Raw genomic sequence first — 21,321 nt, forward strand, 5'->3', positions numbered from 1 at the left:
TGATGGAACTACTGTCAATATGCTTTTGCTTTGTGGGATTGGTCAAAAAACTTTTAAAGTAAGTTGTAACATTAAGTTCTTGGTCTGCTGCCTGGGATGTGAGCTGGTGGCATCTTCCCATTTTCATAACCATGTAATGAGACTGATGTGGAAAATAAACCAGCTCAAGGCACGTTCCCAGCAGTCCTATCCCATTGGCGATTTGTACACAGCCCCCAGCTGACCATACTTTTACACTGTCCTGAACCAGGAGTGAGGATGTTGGCACAGCACTGTGCTGCTTTTTCCTTCTTGCTCCAATGCCATCACCCTCCTGACTGTGCCTCCCGTGCCACTGTGCTTGGAAATATTTTCACAGCTGTCCATCTCCTTCCTCTGGGAGTTGTTTCTTGTTTTTTTCCCCCCAGTATTTCTCCTGTCAGTGAAAGCTTTTTTCCAGCCTTTTCTTCCCCTGAGGGTGGGTTGGTGTATTTGTGGATTCATTGCTGTGCCAGTTCCCGAGGTAAAAAGGCAACCCTGGGGCAACACCAGTGCTGGACCCACACTGAATGTGGAGAACTGTGTTAACTGAAATAACAGCCTGTCATGGTCCTTCAGGCCTTCCCTGGGACCCCAAACACCCCTTTGGATATGAGGGCCACCTAGGGGACAATGACTCCCAGCAAGTGACCATGCCCCCAGGACTCTTCCAAGCCACCTTGCCTCACATATGACTTTCCATTTAAGAAGAAGGTTTTTATCTTGGCCTTAAATCTATGAAGGAGGGAGACCTCTCACTTTGAATGCAAATAATGTTAGATATTAAATAAGGTAAATCAACTTTTTTTGGTAATCTTTTAATTATTAGACATTACTTTAAAACTAATTTCCCCAGATATTATTTAGGGAGAAAAAAAGAAATGAATACTCGTTCAATAATACTGTTTAGAATTCCTTAATTCACTCCCCCTTAGCATAAAATATTGGGTGACAATTCCTAAAACTTTCATTCTTTAGTGACATATTCCCTGACTTAGGTGGAATACCCATAGCTCAGGGTACAAGGACAATATAAGTGGAGAATGGCAAATGGTCACTCTTAAAAGCAGATGAGAAATATAAAAAACTTGTATTTTTTCATTGCAAAGATAAATATTAATTTGACAGGAGATGTCATTACTGTTTAATGACTTTGTCTGAAGAGAAGAATTGAAGGAAATATGTTTGCTCTTCCTCATCCCTTGCCATTTCCATGATGTCATTAGGTCTGGCCATAACAAATGGAAATTCAGAACATAGGAAAGGCACTGCCTGCATGGCAAAATCTACTCAGTGATGCAGAGTAGCCATGATATGTATCACTAATGCAGTCATCAAAGTATCAAGTTTATCAAGAGAGCAGAAAATGAGAAGCAAGTTTTAGCAGAGGTATTTAGCATTGACTTGATCAGTAACTAAGCCATTGCAGTGAGGACTTAGTGAAAAAACTGACACATCTGGCAGAAATGAAGTTTTCGTGTCTAGGAATTTGGTTTCTTAGACTTCTTTGCTGAATTTTTGTTTTTCTTCCCTACATGTGGACAATCTTCTGTTGTGAAGCATCTGCTTGGCTGCCTGGCACCACCCTTAAAGTGGCTTTGTCCCCTCATGTGGGTTGCTTGGCCACATGTACTGAGTCAATTATTGATTTTGAGATAGTGGATGTGATTAATTTCAAGCTGTAGAGATTGTCCTTCAAGTTTCAGTTTTGTTCTTCTGAGCTGGTGTCACCTCCTGCAATGCTAGGCAGATGACAAGGGGAGGGAAAGACCAGGCCTGAATATCTTGGAGTAGTAGAGAAGAAAAGGGTCATTTTTTCAAATCCCTTCATGTCTCTTTGCAGCAGTCCATTGCTGGGTAAGCAAAATTCCAAAATCTGTTTGCCCATCCATAAATCAGAAGAATGCCAAAAAGTTATTTTCTACAGCCCTGGGCACAAGGTGCCAGGTTGGGCCAAACTCACAGCCTGGTGTCTTCATCTCTGACATAGCAGTGGGCAGCTTTAAGATAATTTGCCATTCACCAGGCCAAATTTAGGTCTTGTCCTGAACTCTAAACCAAAGTTGTGCCAGCTCATTTCCTGCAGAAGTCTTTTTCATTAGCTTATGATAGCACTCAATCTCCCCATAACATGGTTCAACCCCCTTTTTTTGCACACCTTGTTAAAATTCTGTCCTCAAGAACTTTTACAAAGTGATAAGTTCCCTGGGTTAATCACATACCATGCAAAGAAATATTTCTTTTTAAGCCATTTGACTTTTCCTTCTTTCCAATCCATTCCCTCAGGCCTGTGGCTGACCTTAAGAAAAATCCCACCATTCTACATCCAAACCACCAACACTCATTCAAATGGTGTAACTCCTTGTTTAGTATTCTTTGTGACTCCTCTTGCCCTTCAAGCACCACATATCTAATACAAAAGAGTAGACAGTGGGGCTTAGGTGGAATTTAGGCTGGATAAATTTGGATAAAGCAACATGGCTGCTCCATCTACTCCTCTAATTCCTGGCCCTATCCTTTGTGTGCTGTAGTTTCCTTACTCTACACCCAGTTTTCAGACTGACAGTGTCATTCTTGGTGCAGTGTTGTCCCCCGGTGTGCTTGAAGCACAAGGACATCCACTGGTTGGGGAAATCACTTCTCTGTGTTGGGCTGCTGCAGCTCCTGGTGGGTGTGGGATTGGTGCAGAGCTCTTCTGGGCCTCTCTGGAGCATAAATTCAAAGTAAAACCCACCCAGGAGTGGCAGCAGCACTGAGAGAAGCTGCACAACACATCCAGAGGCAAAGGTTAGGAGCAGCTGGGGTGCTGCAGGCTGTCCCCATTCACAGCTGTAGGGGCAGGGGACAATGGGGACTTTGTCACCACAGTGCTCAGAGCGCTGCTGCAGAAACCATCTGCCCTGAGAAACAGAAACCCAAAGCACACACCTCTGTCTCCATGGGCTTCAAGTGGACTGTGCAGGCTCAGGACAATACAGGGATGTGTGTGAGGAAGAGATAGCAGATATTTATCTCGGGTCTCTGCACACTGACAGCACCTTCAGGAGGAAAAGGCCCTAAAATGCTTGGGGGTGTATGTGGAGCCTCCCAAATGAGTGTGAATCACAACCATGGTGATTCAGGCAAAAGGCATCTTTTCGGTAAAAAGACTGTTCAGGCTTCCTGGATGTGAAAAACCTGAGGATCACTACATCACCTCTGACTTGTATGACTCAGGACAGAATGAAACCTTCTGTTGGGAGACTGAGAATTAGTGGTTCTGTAAAACTAATCTTCAAAAAATCCAGCTGTAGAAACATTAGAATTGCATTGGTGTGTTTGTTGTGTCCTCATACCTTAATTGTTTTATTGAGGTCCCTGGTCTATTCTGAATGATACCAGGAAGACTGGCAGAGAAGTCTTTTCAGCTCCTGAGAGGCAAAATGAACATATCTGTTCAGTGGCTGCCAGTTTCAAGAGCCAGCTCTTAAAAGAGTCAATGCTTCCTTGTCTCAAGGCTAAAGTTCAAATCTGTGTGATCAAAACTGGATGAACATTAAAAGGAAAAAAAAACCCCACTGCACATATCCATGCAAATAAACATCACAGCTCTCTTTCAGTGCTATTTATATCTATTTGAGTTTAATGACCCCAAACATTGTATGAGGAGTTTCTCTAATGTGCTACCAAGACTGTTTATGGGAGACAACTGTCTCAAGAATGTGGCAGTGTGAAGACTCTCACGGCAGCACCCGTGCAGAAATTGCAGATCTACTTGGGCAGTCTTTTCCTGTCAGAGTTTCAGAAGGGAAAAAAAACCAAAAAAAGTGATGATCTTGGGGTTATCACACACACATTGTGGCAAGCAGGGATGGGTTGAAAGCAGTGTGCATTAGCAATCAGTTCAAAATGGCTAGCACACCAAAAGTGTGCTCAGATGTGCTCTTGTGCCTGTAGCTGGAGAAATTTGGGATGTTAGGTCTCCCCTTGGGTTTCTGCCATGTCTTGGCTGGTGTTTCCTGCTCCTTGGGAGAGGCTGCAAGGCAGAGCATCTGCCTGGTGCTTGGCCTGTCTCCCCTGGGTGCTCCTGCCTGCCCCAAGACAGAGAGCAACCAGCCATGGATCACTGACAGCCACTTCCAACTCCTTTCCTCTATGGGAGGACATGAGGAACAGGGATTTGGGTCAGTGCTGTGACATACAGGCAGGATATAACAGATCTGTGGATTTGCACAGATACAAGCTGGCCAAGAGCAGTCATACTGCTTCTATGCTACTAAAAGTGCCAGAGCAGGAGACTCTCCCTTCTTGCACAGCTTGTCTGGCCACAAGGTTGGGATCGCTGCTCTGTGAGACTGGTGATGCTCCAGCTCACTTCAGTGCAAAGTCAGACAGATTACATTGAATCATCATAGAAGAACACAAAACGTGTCTCCTAACAGTAAGTAATGTCTCACTTCTTCTATATTGCATTTAATTTACAGAGCCCCAGTCAAGGCTGAGCTGTTCTGTATGCTATTAATTAGCTGATCACATGCCAATGCTAATTTTTTTCAAATGGGTTCACTATTTATAAATGTTCACCAGTTTGTGCCGACACATGAGGGGAGGAGGGACGTATTTACACCATCTACTCCTTGCAGATGCTTTGCAGTTCTGCCTTGGAGGGATTGACCTCTCTCATCTATCAAAGATGCAACTTTGGCTCCTAAAGCTGTTTGTATGGTATTCATCTCTGTATTATGCCTGAACTGGAGTTGAGTTTAAGACTCACAACCCTCTTTTCCTCAGACTTCAGCCATCTGATGAGTACAATCACCCTTGTTTGCACAGTGGGCCAAATTAGCTGCATGCCATTGTTACTGCTCCTTAAGCATGGAGAGGTTTTTTTTTTTTTAATTTATAAGAAATTCTGGAATATAATGGAATAGTTTCAGATGGATGGGGCTTACAGTGATCATTTAGTCCTACTTCACCATTTCAGGCCTGACCAAAACTCCCAGCACTTAATTAAGGGCATTATACAAGTGCCTATTAAATACTGACAGCCTTGGGACAATGATCACCTCTCCAGGAAGCCTGAATATAAATTTTAGGGCAAATAAATTTCATGCTAAAAAATTACTATGTTTTTAGGCTTCGTGAATATAAAATGGGATGCTCAGTGGCTTCCTAAGTAACACCACACATTTTTCTTATGTATTTCACAGAGCAAGCAAGCTACCTTTGGTACTATTAAACCAACTCTGCTAGTTGTTGAATTGAGTTTTTGTGTTGGTCCAACCTCAGCCCTAAATAAACATTTGTAACCTCACATAGCTGGGCACAATACAAGTCACCCTGGCTGAGAGACCTTTGCTCATGGAAAAGCAGCATTTGATGTTCAAAAGACAGAGTGGAGCCAGCATGTTGAAGCATCTAGTCACTATCCAAACAGCGCCCATTGTTACAGTTATTGCCAGCAATATCCTGTTTGTCACCGGGATAGCACTTTGGGGAGCCTGCCCTAGAAACACCCATTTGCCTTGTGGCTAAACCCTTCCAGCGCAGGATTTGGAAATTCACCAAAGCAAGGAAACCTACTCAGGGCTCTGGCCTCCAGCAAAACCTCTTCAAAATGCCTTGAGAAATACCCAGACTCATAAAATTCCATGCATCCAATGAAAGAAACCATTTTCATATCCAAGGAACAAATTTACCCTCCCCATCTGCTGGCATTGCTCTGATCCTACTCTACACTCGTCACATCCCAACACTGGCAACAGGCCTTGAAGAAATTCGGTTTTGTGGACTGTGGGTGAAATCCGAGGCAGGATATTACTAGTGTGGAGCTAATAACCAGTCAGGACTTTTGTACAGTGCAGCTGCACACGTGGTGAGCCACCAAGAGCTTTTTGTGCCAGCCACTGCTGTGTCCGAGCTGTAAATGCTGTGTGAGTTATCTGCAGGAATACCTGCTCCTTCCCTGTGTGAGTTACCTGCAGGAATATCTGCTCCTTCCCTGGGTGAGTTACCTGCAGGAATACCTGCTCCTTCCCTGGGTGAGTTACCTGCAGGAATATCTGCTCCTCTCTGTGTGATTTATCTGCTCCTTCCCTGGGTGAGTTACCTGCAGGAATACCTGCTCCTTCCCTGGGTGAGTTATCTGCAGGAATACCTGCTCCTTCCCTGGGTGAGTTTTCTGCTCCTTGCCTGGGTGACACTCAGCTCCTGCCTTTGATTTTCCTAGAGGCAGGTTGGCCCCAACTTTTATAAAGTGGTTTCAAGCTCTTTCATGTGAAAGGCACAGAATAAGCACCGTGCAGATCTAACAGTGCAGGAACTCAGCTGTTTCTTCCTCTGACCACTCCTGTTGCTCCCTCCACCTGCTTCAGCTGCAGGAGCTGAGGAGATGAGAGGCAGCAGGGCAAGTGCACAGAGCTGGTGCCTCAGGGCCATGAACAGTTAAGGCCTTGGCCACGGCACTGGTGCAGCTGGAGCTTTTCCCAAAGCTGGGCTGGAGAGCATCACTGTCTCCCCCGAGCTGCTGGAGTCGTGGCAGTGAGAAGCTGCTCTGAGATCACCACTGGAATCCTTGGGTTTTCATGCTTCCCCTCCCCACCCCCTACATTTTCCATTAGGAAGAAGTAAATTGGTAAATGCCCCAGGAGTCACAACCAGGCTGTGACCTGGTGAGGAAAGAGGAAGCCCTTGCTAACACACCAGTGCTGGTAATAATGCCTGGGTGGAAAACCTTCCATGGAAAGTGATACTTTGCAAAAATCTGCAGAAATTAATTGCTTGTGAGCATTTCCAGCACAGAAATGAACCATTGAATCTGATGTTTTCAGCTTGTTTGGGAAAACTGAAACAGTTGGTTTCAGCAGTGGCAAGGACAGGGGTAGATAAGCCATTTTCCTGGGGAAAATTCAAATGTGATTTTCCAGAGCCTCCTACACCCTTCAGGCTCTGTCCACGTGTGCAGCTGTCCCATGTGCTGCGCTGCCTGTGCTGCCACCATGCCCATGGTACCTCTGTGACCATGGTACCTCTGTCCCACCTCTCCTCTTCGCCATGGGCTGCTATGCAGATGGATGTGGAAAATCCAATGAAAGATCCTAATAACTGTAAGCTCAGGGGCAAGGTTGCTCCAAGTGAGTTCTTTGCTCAGTCAATATTCACAGTATTTTAAATAGGCTGTGGTATACTTTATGCCATGTAATATTTTTATGAGTGGGATTTTTTCCAGCACTCTGCTCTAGAAGTAATTCCTGCTGCTCGACTCTGTGTGCAGTTTTGTAGTGAAATCAGTTTAATAAATGATGGGATTCCTCAAAAAACTGAAATTCCATTTGTGATCAATGCTAGTTTTGACCATTGTCACTGGACAGGGATTATCTCAGAACAGCATGTTAATAAACAGAGCTATTTTTCCCCCTTATCTTTATGAGTTTTGTCACTGAAAATATTTTTTTATTTATGTGCTATAGTAGTTAAGAAAGCAGATAAAAATAGCTGGAGATACTTTAGAGGGTAAGTCTCCAAACCCTGAAAATGAGGCTTGATTTAAAAGTGCCTTCACACTCCTTTTACCCCAAAGAGATCAGGATTATGCTACTTCATCTTCCCATTCTTCCCTCAGCCCTCGTATCCCTCAGTACCTTTTGAGCCCAGTGGCAATTTGGCAATTTCCAACACTTCTGACAGAGGAAAAGGAATCAAAGCACGTCCCTGAGAGTCACCTGTGGCTGGTTAGGGAGGAGAAACTCAGAGTGGTGCCCCCACAAGTGCCAGCCTGCCTGGCTGGCATCACTGCCCCTGTGATGCACTCTTCTGTGCCCCCAGGCTCACACCAAAACCACCAAGACTGATGCTCACATGGTCTGGCACCAGCTATTGGATGGCTTTTCCTATAGGCAGAGGTGTTTGCAGGGTATGGAGGAGAGAGGGAGAAGGGCAGTGGGTGCTGGGATCAGCATTTTTTAAGGGGTGAGCAGGTCTGAAGTTATCACAGGAAAGTTGGTGCTGTTGCAGTATAAGGCAGCCCTTAGGGATTTTGGCTCATGGAAGCACATATTTCCAACAGGCAATATGTTAAATTTAATAAATGTTGTATATCTTGTCTGTGGAAATGTTTTTTTCTAAAGGGATCACTCAATCTATGTGGTGGGAAGAGCAGAGAAAAGAGAGAGCCGCTTGCATTAGAAGTGACGCTGCCCACTCTTGTGGAGGAAAAGGTCTTCACATTTCCACGGATCAGAGTCTGCAATTACACAGCTCTCTTGTTTGGCCAGTTCATCTGCTCAACCTGACACAGAGCCAGAATGCAAACAGGGATTTTTCCCATTACAGAATACCAAATCTATGATAAGCCACGCCATGAAAATTCAGTTTTTAAGGAGGTGGGGAGAGAATGAGGGAAACTCCAACTGCTGCTGCAAGATAAGCAATGAGATTTGCAGTGCTTCTAGAATCTGTGTCTGGGATCTCATTAAAAAATCCTGTGAGCAAAAAGAGCAATGTGAGAAGAAAAACAGCAGAATTTGGGATAGTAAAATTTAAGCAGCTGTTTGAACACCAGTTTTAGCCTATGAAACATCTGTGTGATAACTTTGGACACAGCTGGACAAAGTCAGTAATTGCTACAGAAAGAGGCCTGTGAATATTGTGCTTAATCTGTGGGTCTGCTCTGCACAACAGTGCAGTGAATATCACTGGTGATCTTGATTATGTTTGTGGTTTTTTCTTATATTACAAATTCCCCTACTATGAAGGATTCAAATCAATCACCTCTTCTGCTTTTCACTACCATCAAGTTGTAGTATTAAAATCTATTTATAGATGGAGTAACAAACGTCACTGGAAGGAGAGTTATATACTGACAGCTTGGAAAGAGACTGTGCTGGTTTTCTCAAAGATCACTCCTTAAATAGGATGTATTCTCAAAGATTATTCCTTAAATAGGATATAAATATTGTAATTTATGCATCATTTGCCAAGAGGGACAAGATTGTGATAACATATATATATGTACATATATATTTAGAGAGAGAGTCTTCCTAACTGCAAACTGCAAAGCTCAGAACTTCAAAAACTAACTGAGAATACAAAGTGATAGAGGCTGAATTACATTTGTTGTCCCAAAACACAGTGGATTTAACTGTATCCCTAACGCTTCTTATTCGCCAAAAACAAGACAAAAATAAGAAGCAAACAAATAACTTCTCTGAATAAATCCTGCATTGTCCCAATTTTATGAGCTGCCATCTAAGCTGCCTGGCAACCATCCAGGCCTGAATGACATTCCTGGACAAGAAGTAACCCGTGCATCCCTTTTGAACTGTCCTCTCCTCGAGCTGCTTTTGCCTCCCACCTGGCTGTCCTGCAGCTCTCCATTATATTTCTTTTAAAGCACTTTCTTACCTGCATAGTGGTCAAACACAGTGGGGACATACTCCTCTGGGAAGGCATCATTGGCATAGCTCATCAGCAAACAGGTTTTCCCAACTGCACCATCCCCAACCACCACGCATTTCAGCATCTTCTTGGTGCTGCTCCTGCTCCCGTCAGTGCAGTTGTCATTTTCCTCCTTGCAGTTCATTCTTGCTGCTGCTGCCGCTGCTCTTGCTGCTCCCAGGACTTCCAAGTGCACATGAAGGAAAAATGAAGTGCGATTGTATTGACTTTTCCTGAGTTTGGAGAAGGAGGGGGGTGGGGATGGGGGGGGGGAGAGCAGCAAATCTCAAACTCAGGAAATCATACTAATGTTTCCAGGCTGTCACAGCCGCTTCTAACAGTTACCAGATCAGTCAAGAGGATCATCGAGGTGAATAAATTAAGCACACAGAGAGGAGTAGCATAAAAAAAAAAAAAAAGAAGAGTGATCTGTCCTTTTTCGTTTGTCCCAGTCAGGAAATCCTCATCCTGCCCGGCCGTTCCCAGTCTTTATTGTGACTTCAGAAAATATCGGCAGCCTGTGGCTTCGATCCGCGTCTCCCTTCCTCCAGCCCGGCCGCAGGAACCAGGGATTCCTTTAAATCCACTCCATTTTCCATCTCATTGCTACATGGAGGAGAGTCTGGAGGGTTTTAATGGAGTTTTTCCTTTCTTTCTCCAGCTTGCTGTGTGTCAGGAAATCATGGGTTTCCTGCTGAATTCCATATTAGGATCAGTGGGCTTGTGAAGGGCTGCAAACAATGGGAGCTCTGTGTGTATTTGTACTTTGGAGGAACTCTGCCAGGACATGGAGAAAGGAAAACACTAGAGGTCCCCCTGCAGAATGAAGTTTTTTAGGCTCTCTGCTCCATCCAGCTGCTCTCCAGGCTGCCGGCCCCGGCGAGGAGGATTTGGGAGAATTTGGAATATGGGAGTGCTGGAAATGCTGAGAGCTCTGCCCCTGTCCCAGGGATTCCTGCTGATCCCAGGCACGACCTCCTCTCATCTCAAATACGTATTTTCTCCCATTTGGGAAAGGGAAAGGGGGAGGTGGAGAAGCAGAGAGGAGATATAGTGGCTAGATAATGTCAACTTTCTGTCGCTATAGCTCTTTAAAGTGTTTGTTATAAAGAATAAATAACTGATTTTTCAGTTCATGCACTTACTTACTCTTGCCTTTTCCCTTGCCTTTTCCCTATCCTCCCTCCTCCAAAAAAGACAGATTTTCCCCTTCTAATGTAAAGATGTAAACACAGTCAGAGAGAATAAAGTGGAATTAAGAGTTAGAGGAATTAAGAAATTAAACAAACAAACCAACACCCCCCTGTACGGCAATCTGTGAAAAACCAGCTTTGAACTACAATTCCTGCCCCCTCCTCTGGTTTGTTCCGGTGCTTCACGTGCCTCCTAAGCCTTCTCCCCATTTAAATTCACAACAATCTACGTGTACATGAAGGGCAAAACTTCCCTCTCCATGCACAGGAAAGATTTTGCAATTTCCAGCAGAAACGAGCCAGACACTGACACAAACCCCAGCGCAGCAGCCCAGCACATCCTGCTGGCTGCATTTCCCCTGCACGAGGCTGGGAGGCTTTGAGAGGGGGAAACACCCCCCTGCTGGCACTCCACCGGTGATAAACACTGCCCCTGCCCTGCTCACACCTGGGGAGGGATCAAAAGGATGCACCAGTGCACACCTGGAAGTGTAAAGAGCCACACAGCCTTAGAAAGGAAATCTTATAGCCCCAAACTGAAGGAGTAAGGACAAACACAGCCATAATATTGGAAGTCTGTTGTTCCAAAATGTGTGCCCTTTAATTTTTTTTTTGTAGTGAAGAGGCACAGCAGACTCACCTACAACCTTCCCTAGACAGGCTAAGTCTGTCAGAGCTCTTCAATGATCTACTTCTGCCAGATCAGCTCTGGGCACCTACCCCAAGAGGTGGTAGAATTATAGAATCCTGTAATAATTTGGGTTAGATGGGACACCAGAGATCATCTAATCCTAATCCCCCTGCCATGGGACACCTTCCACTAGACCAGGCTGCTCCCAGCCCCATCCAACCTGGCCTTGAACACTTCAACGGATGGAGGATGGATAAACCATGTGAGCAAGGTTTGTCTGTTCACCTGGAGAGCCCCAGGCAGCTCTGTTTGCTGTCTCTAGGCAGGAGTCTTGGTCATTCAGTGATTTGTGCCTTCACCTCATCCATCCCCCCTCCCTGCTGATAACAGGGAGCTAAGCAGGCAGAGTTAGGCCCAGCATCACACCTGCCATCAGACACATCACTAAAATGTTTCCCAGATTAAGGAGATCAGGTGCATCATCCTAGTTTCAAACTGCAGCCCAAGGCTGAGCTTCATCCAAGAAAACCTGTGAGCTCTGGGCATCAGAACCCCCATTCCCCAAGCATTTGCTCTGCTGATCCCTCCTACCACCAGCAGCCTGGCTGGGCTATCCTGAGGTGCAGCACATTAGAGAGATTTATTCTCTGGGCTTATTTCTAGTTGTAATTAAGCTCAAACTCCAAGCCTGTGCTCTAAGGAGGCACCAGCACCCTGATCCCCTCTGTGCCTTTGCTTACTAGCCTGGTGGCCTGGTGGGGGAAGTTTGACAAATATGTAGGTGCATGCTGTTGCAAGGTAACTGCAGAGCCAGAGGAAGAAAAACGTTCCAACAATTCATGGTTCGGGTCCCCACTGCCTCTATCAGACAAAAGCAAAGGCTGTCTTGCTTTCCATTTTAATCTATCTGCAAGATTTTTTCAACATCAGACATACTCCAGTTAAGGCAAGATTTAGTGCTAATTGGGCCAGATTTAGGCCTGCAACAAAATCCCCATGGCTTATTCCTCCCTGATCATAAAGCTGGGCAAGTCCCAGCAGGACTGTGCCCACATCCCTTTCTTTTGCAAGAGGTTGAAGGATGAAATTTCCTTGCTGTTTTTCCTAGAGGATTAAAGTGATTTTATTCTATCTTCCCCTTTAAAAAAAAAGATATTCCAAAATTTAAAGCTCTTCTCGTGCTATTAAGGGGCAGAACTGGATGATCGTAGAAGCAGAGAACCCCAAAATCATTAAAGTTGGAAAAAATGTCCAAGGTCATCGAGTTCAACCTTTGCTCCATTATCACACATCAGCTAAATCACAGCACTGAGAGCCACATCCAATAATTTCTTGGACACTTCCATGGGTGGTGACTCCACCACCTCCCTGGGCCACCCATTCCAATGCTGGACCATCCTTTCAAGGGAGTTCTTCCTGAACTCCTTAGGTCTTTGCAGACCCTTCCAATTCCAAGCTCTGATGGGACATTTTGTGGGGGACCAGTTTTAGTTAAAAATGTTTTAATAAAAGGTTTTATATCTGTCAATGAGGATAATAGAAGGCCAGAGCCTAAATAAAGGATGGCCCGGAATAAACCGACAGGAGGAGTTTACATTGAAGGTGAAGGAAGGCTGACATCTGACCTGCCAAACTCAAACTCAGTGCTACCAGTTTGCTTTCCCTATAAAAGTGATATGCGCAGCTTTAGAGGAGTTATGATGAAGTTATAAAATAAGAATTGAATCCAGACTAAAAACACATGTTCTTTTAATCTCAAGACTTTAACTCAGTTTGGCACCATTTAGATCAGCTGGATCAAAACATTTTAAGAGCTGGTTTAGCTTCAGCAAAGTTTGATCACGTTGTTCTACACCACTTTACTCAGGGGACTGAGAGAGTGCTTACCCCTCTGCTGCTCTGGGGTTGTTGTTTTTTACTTATCTTGGCTGTGTGAATTAACAGCCCAGACCTGTCATCCAGCAGTCTGGTAAAGTTTGAGGCAATCCTGTTGCACTTTACAGAAGATTTGTTAACCTGCAAATGGCAAGTGACAATTCTATAGGTTAAGCTGACCCTTCTGCACTGCTGCGCAAGTTTCAGCTCCCCCAAGAGCCCTTCTGAACAAGGGAGCTGCCTTCAAGCCTCAGCCTGGAAGCCACGGGGTTATTGGTAATCATTAGCAAATGTCAGAGAGTTCTAATGATTTATTCTACATCCAGGGCTTTTTTTTTTTTTTTTTTGCTTTTTCACTAATCAGATTAGAATTGGTCAGATTTTTTTCACAATATTTCAGTCATTACCATCTCACAAACCCAATAAGAGCAGGCTGGTTACAAGCTACAGCTTGGGAAGACGTGTCTGAAGCAAAAATAAAAAAAGAAAGTAAAGCCAACGAGTCTGAATGCTTGGAAATCTTGTTTAAATGTGTGTTGTTCTCAGGTATCCAGTCTGTTTCCCGCTGATTTTACAAGTTTCTAGCCAAGGGCACTGCAGCTCAAGCAGATGTGGGCAGGTGCAGTGAAGATGAGCACCGTGGGGTGAAGATATCACCTGAGGCACTTCCTAGCCAAGTTTCTCAGGCAATCTCTGCTCTTGATGAAGTGCCTCTGACCTTTTGCTAATTAATGGATTTACTGGCAGCAGATCTATTCCTAAGGCTGCAGAGTATCTCCAACTCCCATGAGCTGTGGGGATGCATCACCTTCATCTTCATCAGCACGGGTCAGACAGGGGTGCCTGGCTCTGCTTCCTTGGGGAGTAGCAAGTTCAAGGCTGGTGCAAAAACTTTAGGTGAGAAGATCTGCAGGACACAAAGGACTTGCAAATTTCTAAATTAGCTCTGCAATTAGCAATATCTTGGCCAATTAACTTTATTCTGTATTTCTGTGCAGGCTCACAGGAGGAAAAAAGGGATATGAGGCTCTGTCGTGCTCTCCCTGCTCTCTTCCCCTGGCCAACCTGCCATCCCCACATTTCTCCAGTGCCTCCTGAAATGCAGTGGTCTAACTCTGTGCAATCTTATGAGTTTAAAACCTGACAGTCAGAGCAATGTTCTGCATTAAGTGTTTTCCTCACCAGACCTGACTGATTTTAAGGGGTCTTAACTCTTTCTTATGTCTTGTTCCCCTAAATCCTCTCCTGCCCTAAACCAAGCAGATCTGTTTCCACATTCTCATGCTTAAGAAGCTCTCCAGGGTGGGGGATTTTGAAGGTGACAACACTGCTGTGAAAGTTTTCTCCCCATGCCTTGCTGCTAGAAATAGACACATTCAGCCACTCTCCTTCCACCTACCAGTGTTGATGAGGAAATGAAGTTTCTGGCACTACTACTGAACTGTAAATTGGTTTCAGGCAAATCTTCTCACATTTTTCTTATCCTTTGTCTAATCTGTTTAGATTTTGAGTTTTTTAGGGCAGGGATTGTGTTGATATTGGACTGAACATAGCAAAACTATATTAAGCTTAACTATCACTGTGCTGTTCAAAACCAAGTTTCCCTGGCTATCAAATTCAGGACCTTGACTGGACTATGTTGTTGTGAGAGCCAACCTTTTGCAGTCAAAAAATCTTTGGGACTTTAGGATATTCCCACAGTCACCCCATCTCTCACCTCCAGTCTTAGATATTGGGGTGGCTCCTTTTGTTCCAGGGTTGCCTGGATGGACCTTCACATTATGCTAAGATTTAATTAAATGAGAGCATTTTATCCTCATTCCCTCCATCCTCTCTCCCCCATTCATCAGCCTCCCACCCCAGTGAAGTGCTCACTGAGACCTCAAGTGAATTTGATATATTGAAAAGCAGAAGCAGCAAATTCAGGATAAAAAAAGTGATAGTTTGACAGTGACCACAGGAGGGGTCTGGAAGTGCTCTGTGTGAAGCCTTTTTAGAGGCATCTTGCTGATGGGCAGGTGCTGAGAGCCAGCTTTGAGGCTTGTTGAGAGAGAGAAAGCCTCTCTCCAACCATGCCACCCCATCAGGCAGATGCCACCAGCACCACCACTGTGGTGGCCATGCCAGCAGTGGGAGTTCTCTGTTCAAGCTGCAGCTGCCATGGATATAATTAGTGCCATGGATATAATTAAAGGCATTGGATAAAAAAAGGCATCTTTGCAGAGATGAGTTATTAAAACAAGAGGCTTTTGGGAGAGGAGGTCAAGCAAAGGAAGTTTCATGTCCTGCCCAGCAGAGACCCCTCTTGCTTCCCAGAGGGGGCTGCTGTAAAGCAGCATGAGAACTGCACATGTTGTGTTTGTGTGTTTGTGAATGGGGAGGGCAGTTTTCTACTAGGGGCAGATGATTCTCCCTGTTAACCTCACAGTTAATTCTGCATCACTGACTGCAGACAGTGCTCTCTGCGTGTGTCACCCCCAGCTGGTGGTACTTATCCAGAGTCTGCATTTCCAGCTGTTTTCTGTTCATAGGTATTTGAATTTGGGCTTTGAGGATGAGTTTTCCTTGGAGGTGTGAAAGTTCCCTCTGGATACTGGAATATCTGCACCTGGTGCATATTCCCCCTGTTTGCATCAGAATTCTCTCGTTTCCTTCCAGAAAATCACTGGCTGTTGCCTCTGCCTTCTCTGCTTTATGGCTTTGTTTTTGCATGGCTTCTCTTCTCTTCTCTTCTCTTCTCTTTTCTCTTCTCTCTTCTCTTCTCTTCTCTTCTCTTCTCTTCTCTTCTCTTCTCTTCTCTTCTCTTCTCTTCTCTTCTCTTCTCTTCTCTTCTCTTCTCTTCTCTTGTTGTTTACCTCTCCCTGTCACAGTGGGGAGAAGTGGACTTGGGTAAGAATTCAGCCTGGGATTAGCATAGCAGAAAAAAACATCACTTCAGGCAATTTCTTTCTTCCTACCTATGATGTTTTCCATAGAGATTTTTTTTTTCCTAAATTACATTTATTTTAGGTTGAGCAGTACAGCAGGAGGTTAAACAAAGAGAAACCTCATCTATGCCTCTTCTGCATCTCGAAATGGCATTTGCCTGTGCTGATGGAGGACTGCTGGGAATGTAAAAGGGCTGCAATCAGGAAATCAAGCAGCACTGGGGGCACCAACACTGTGATCAATTAGCACCGTGTATGCAGGTACTCAGTGAAGCCATTACAGGGACAAATCTGTTTTGTTCACCTCTGAGTAATGCTTGGGACATAAGCTGCAATTTCTTTAAAAGCAGAGAAACTTCCCCAAGTTTAGATGGGTCCAAATGTAATGTTTCCAATGGGGGAAGAGGTTCGTGTCTAAAAACATGCCAGCTGGAATCTGGAGGTTTTCAGCTTCCCCCTTTCCAGCCCAAATTGCCAAGCTGGCTTTATCGTTGAAATGAACACACGTCTGATTCATAAAACATTCATGCAGAGTTTTTACTCTCTTGGAAAGAAGGGACCAGGCTGCTTCCAGGAAGGGAATGTGCTTTTTTGCTTCATCTGATCTTTCTGCCTCCACTCAAAAATAAGCAGAAGGCTGCTGCTGCCTCCACACTCCATAGCAGGCAGACAGGAGGAGGACCAAGGTGGCAAGCAAAGGGATGTCACAGTTTTTGTGCTGTGTCTCCTTGCTGAGCCTGCTCTCAGCACAGCCCTGTGCCAAAGCTCTGCAATGAGGCCCAGGAGCACCATTTCCAAACCTGCTGCTCAGACTGGCTCAAGTGGAGTGGATCATCCAAGTAAAGCCCTTATCTCATGAGTGAAAGAGGAATGAGGAATGCTTCCTTTTTTTCTGTCAATTTGTACTGCTGATCCTCAGGGCAGGACCAGCTCCTGCCTTGTCGGAAAGGTGTGGGCCCATGACAGAGCTAAACCAACTTGCTGATTGCCACCCAGAAAGTGCCTGGTCTAACCTGACAATGAGCTTTTTAAAGGAGAAAATGCAGAGAAAACTCTTCTGCTCTTTTTCCCTCTTTGTAATGATTTTCTGCAGGCTGATGTCTCCCAACTTAGTGTCCCCCACTATAGGGACAGATTGATTTTCCACTAGTGATGAGAATTATGGGAGAAGTACTGGCAGCAGCAGATTACTTTGTTCTTTTTGTAGGAATTAGAGGTTTTATTTGCACTGCCAAATCATCCTCTTACTTTAAAGGTGGCTGGGTGTGATGGTAAAATGAATGAGGAGCGTGGGCCGCCTACCTAGGCAGCTGAAATGTCCAAAAATCGCATGAGGCTGAAGGTTAAGGCCTTAGGTCAAAGCCTCAGAAATAGCTGAGCATACAACGGAAGGGGGAGGGAGAGGTGGAAAATATTCAGAAGCAGCAGTTTTGCTGCAGGTAATGCAGCCGTCAGTGTGGCTGTGCCAAAGGTTTGTGTGTTGCAGGAGCTGCAGCCACACCATGCTGGGCATCCATGGCACACTCAGGCTGCTTTAGAAACTCTTCACCCGTCTGTGCCTCCTCTTTCTCATCACTGCCTGGCTCATTCCTTCTCTGAGAAGGTGCTGACATCTCTCAGGAGGAAGCTCTGCTTGTTTAGCAGTGAAATTCAGGTATGATGTCTCCTTGGGGGATCTGTGGCTGCTGAATCCTGCGAGTGCTGCTGTGCTCTGCACTGGGCTGCAATCAGTGCAGGCAGCTCCATGAAGATTTCAGGGGTCAGGGCTCCCTTTCCCTGCTCCCTGTTCTCCCACAGTGGCACATTTCTGTAAAATGAGCCTGGCTGAACATTAGCCACCATGTCAGAGCTCTCTGGGTTTGCTCCCAGTGCCTGCCATTGAATCCCTGTGGGTTATTTTCCTTAGTTTAGGAGCAGTTGGGACCATCCTGTCTTCATGGCAGTGGATTTTGCACTGGTGACACCTCTGGACATTTAGTGGGCAAAATTGACTACTAAGATTTTCCAATTTTATTTCATAAAATAAATATGATGTGGATGGCAACTACAGAGAATAATATGTGGATCCACTCCCAGTGAAATATTATTGACTGAGCTTAACTCCAACATAATTTCTCTATTCTTTTCAGGAGATATTTGGTAATAGTCAGATACAGGTTGCTGTTTTCACAGCACATGTTTAGAAAGTGGTCAGGAAGATCAGTTTTCTTTCTTGTCTCTATGATTTGCACCCTGCAGGCGTCAGACCTGATTATTTGAGTTGAATTGGGATGAACTCTACAATTTCTGATATGCAGAGAGCACATAATTTCTCCTCCTTGCCTGTGGTGGTGGATTTTGGGCAGAGGTTTCTGATCAGAAGGGGATCAGTAGAGTGTGGAGATGAACAAACATCTCAAACCAAGTGGGTGTATTTCACAAATGAAGCAAAATAATAGAGAAACTGACTTGAAGACAACAAGCAGCTGATGAGCATCAGTACTTTACACTTCAGACTTCTGTGATGGATTTTGCTCATCACTGGTGGGAGCAGAACAGCCCCCAATTTTCCTGCAGGCAATCTGGAGACCCAGCCTGATCTCAGTAGGCATCATCCAGTGGAACATTTCCTTGGAAAAGCTTTTCCCAAAACCCACTGCACTCATCTGAGCCCTGTGGCCATGCGTTGCCCTGGATTTGCCAAGGGCAAACAAATCCATTTGTTGCCCTGGATTTGCCAGGGGTCCCAGATATGAAGTGTCACACACTCTTGTCTTTTTCCACCTGGGCACCCAAGCAGCCTGAGAGCACAGGGCTGCAGAAATCCCAGAAATTGTGGTCACGCCCTCCAGAGCAATTCCTCCTTATCCCCTGGCCCACAGGGCTTGTGAGGATGGTGAAGCACAGCCATCTGAGGCTCCCACACTCAGTCCTGAGCCCACCAGCCTTCATCCTTACCAGCTGGACTCAGTGATCTCAGAGGTCTTTTCCAACCTTAACGATTCTGTGATTATAGAATATTAACCTATTTGTTTCAAATATTCCTTGCAAGGTTCACTTCTCCCAATATGAAGGTGGCTTTAAAGGTATTCGTTGCATTACTGGCATTTTCATCCTTTTTTTAGCCCAGCCTTCATCACCATCATCAACTGAGGCAGGAAACCCACATGGCAGATGCTGTTCAGGTGCTCAGCAAAGAGAGCAGATGGTTCCAAGAGCATTTCAGCCCTTTCTGTTCTCTCTCAGCCATGTCTCAGCCCTACCTGAGAGGAAAAGGGCTGGGATCCTGGAATAAGTTGTGACTTTCCCTCTGTCATGGGTGACAGCTCTATCCTTTGTTTGCAAGTGAACAGCACGAATGAGGCTTCATTTCAGCCTGTGGCTGTCACACTGAAATCCTCCAGTGGCTTTTAGTCCTTCCTGTAGCTCATCCTCAGAGCTTCATCCACTTTCAAAATGCTCATTGAGACCAATTTTCCAATTTTAGTTACTGGTTAACCATTACAAATTAAAACCCCCATTTAAAGCCGTTCATTAAATATCTGAATTGTGGCATGACATCTGAATAATGGCATGGTGCTTGGATACATTTCTCTTCTTTCTCAGATGTCTTGAGTACTGTTAATTTTTTTTACTGTTTTGGAAGTACAGCTGGAATCACTACCATTTCAGTGCCCAAGATAATTTTGGGCTACATTCTAATTTCTGGTGGAAAAGAAAAAATAATAAAAAAGAAAAAGGAAAAAAAGTAATACATGGAATAACACAGATAAACTTACTTTATAAGTTTTGACAGAAAAGGAACTGTCAAGCTCTTCAGAAATCTGTCCTCATGAGATTTCCCAAATTTTTGACCAGGTCCTGTTAACAGTCCTTTTCCAAATTTGTGCTGAGGTAAGGAGGACTGGAAAACAGTCCACTGGGAAATCATCTTAGAGTGGGTTCATGTGACAGCTCCTTCTGTGACTTGTCATGCCGTGAATAGCAGAGCAACAGCCTTTCAGCACTCACCCATGTCACTGCCTGCCTTGCTTTTGATGGAACTGGGCTGGGTGGAAACGAGGGAAAACTTAACCAGAGCTCTTTATTTCCGTAAAAGGTCTGGTCTGTGCTCCCATTCAGTGTTTGCATAATCTGATTTAAGTGCCCTGGTGTCGCCGTGGCCCTGCTGCCACGGCTCTGTGCTGGCACGCAGGGTTTGCACCCAGCAGTGCTTTGGAGAGGGGAACACGCTGCTGTGACACCCAGCATTGTGCACAGGGACAGGGACACTCAACAGCTCCAGCCTCCCGCAGGGCAGAGGTGCAAGGGACAGCAGGGGAACCAGGAGGGGAAGTGTGGTCCAGCTGACGTGTGAGGTTCTGGGCTTGCCAGAAATAGCAGCCTATGCCCTTGACCCATGAGCACTGGTTATCTCTGGCTAAGATAAATGCCTTTGAGTCATGTGCTGTGCCTAAAGCAGGTTGCTCTGAGTTGCAAGCTGGGGGCCAGAGTCGCTGTTTATGGGATTGTCCTGCTGTGGGACCTGCTACTCTGCAGCACGTGGGAAGGACTGGGTGTAAGGTGCTAAAATGGAAAGATGTAAAGCTGCTGGAGTGAGTCCAGAGGAGGCCATGAAGATGATCAGAGGGATGGAGCTCTTCTGCTACAAGGAAAGGCTAAGAGAGTTGGGGCTGTTCAGACTGGAGAAAAGAAGGCTCTGGAGTGACCATATTCTGACCTTTCAGTACTAAAAAGGAGAGCTGGAGAGGAATTATTTATATGGGCAGAGTGTGATAGGACAGGGAGGAATGGCTTCAAGCTGAAGGAGGGTGGATTTGGATTAGATACTAGAAAGGAGTTGCTGACTGTGAGGGCGGTGAGGCCCTGGCCCAGGTTGCCCAGAGAAGCTGTGGCTGTCCCATCCCTGGAAATGTCCAAGTCCAGGTGGGATGTGGCTTTGACCGATCTGGTCTAGTGGAAGGTGTCCCTGCCCATGGCAGAGAGGTTGGAATTAGATGGTTTTTGAGGTCCCTTCCAACACAAACCATTCTGTGACTCTGATTTCTGTGTAAACTGTCCTGCAGGTGCCCCTTGAGCAGAGCAGACAATTCTCAGGGCTCAGCTCAGGGCTCCTGTTCTTCTCTCTGTTACAGCAGAGATGTTTGTCTGAAAATGTCCTTTAGGAAAGTACATTCCTTCTCCCTGCCCAGCTGCACCAACGACTGTGAAGACATCAGCAATGAACACCTGATGGCACAGAGGCCTTTCCTTAGGTTCAGCTCTTTCCTCCTCCTCTTGTTGC

General features: G+C 45.3%; 1 protein-coding gene across 1 annotated transcript in view; it reads right to left on the reverse strand.

Annotated features, from left to right (window-relative positions):
- RHOJ (ras homolog family member J) overlaps nucleotides 1-9,622 on the reverse strand; it is a 54,319-nt gene extending 44,697 nt beyond the window's left edge. The window contains exon 1 of the mRNA XM_054286758.1: nucleotides 9,400-9,622. Within this exon, the coding sequence (XP_054142733.1) occupies nucleotides 9,400-9,577 (178 nt within the window). The 5' untranslated portion in view covers nucleotides 9,578-9,622. The remainder of the gene's footprint in view (nucleotides 1-9,399) is intronic.
- Between the last annotated feature and the right edge of the window lie 11,699 nt (nucleotides 9,623-21,321).

The sequence above is a fragment of the Melozone crissalis genome, unplaced genomic scaffold, assembly GCF_028551555.1.
Source record: "Melozone crissalis strain CALT ecotype California unplaced genomic scaffold, PUWL_Pcris_2 ptg000056l_1, whole genome shotgun sequence".
Taxonomy (NCBI): Eukaryota; Metazoa; Chordata; class Aves; order Passeriformes; family Passerellidae; genus Melozone; species Melozone crissalis.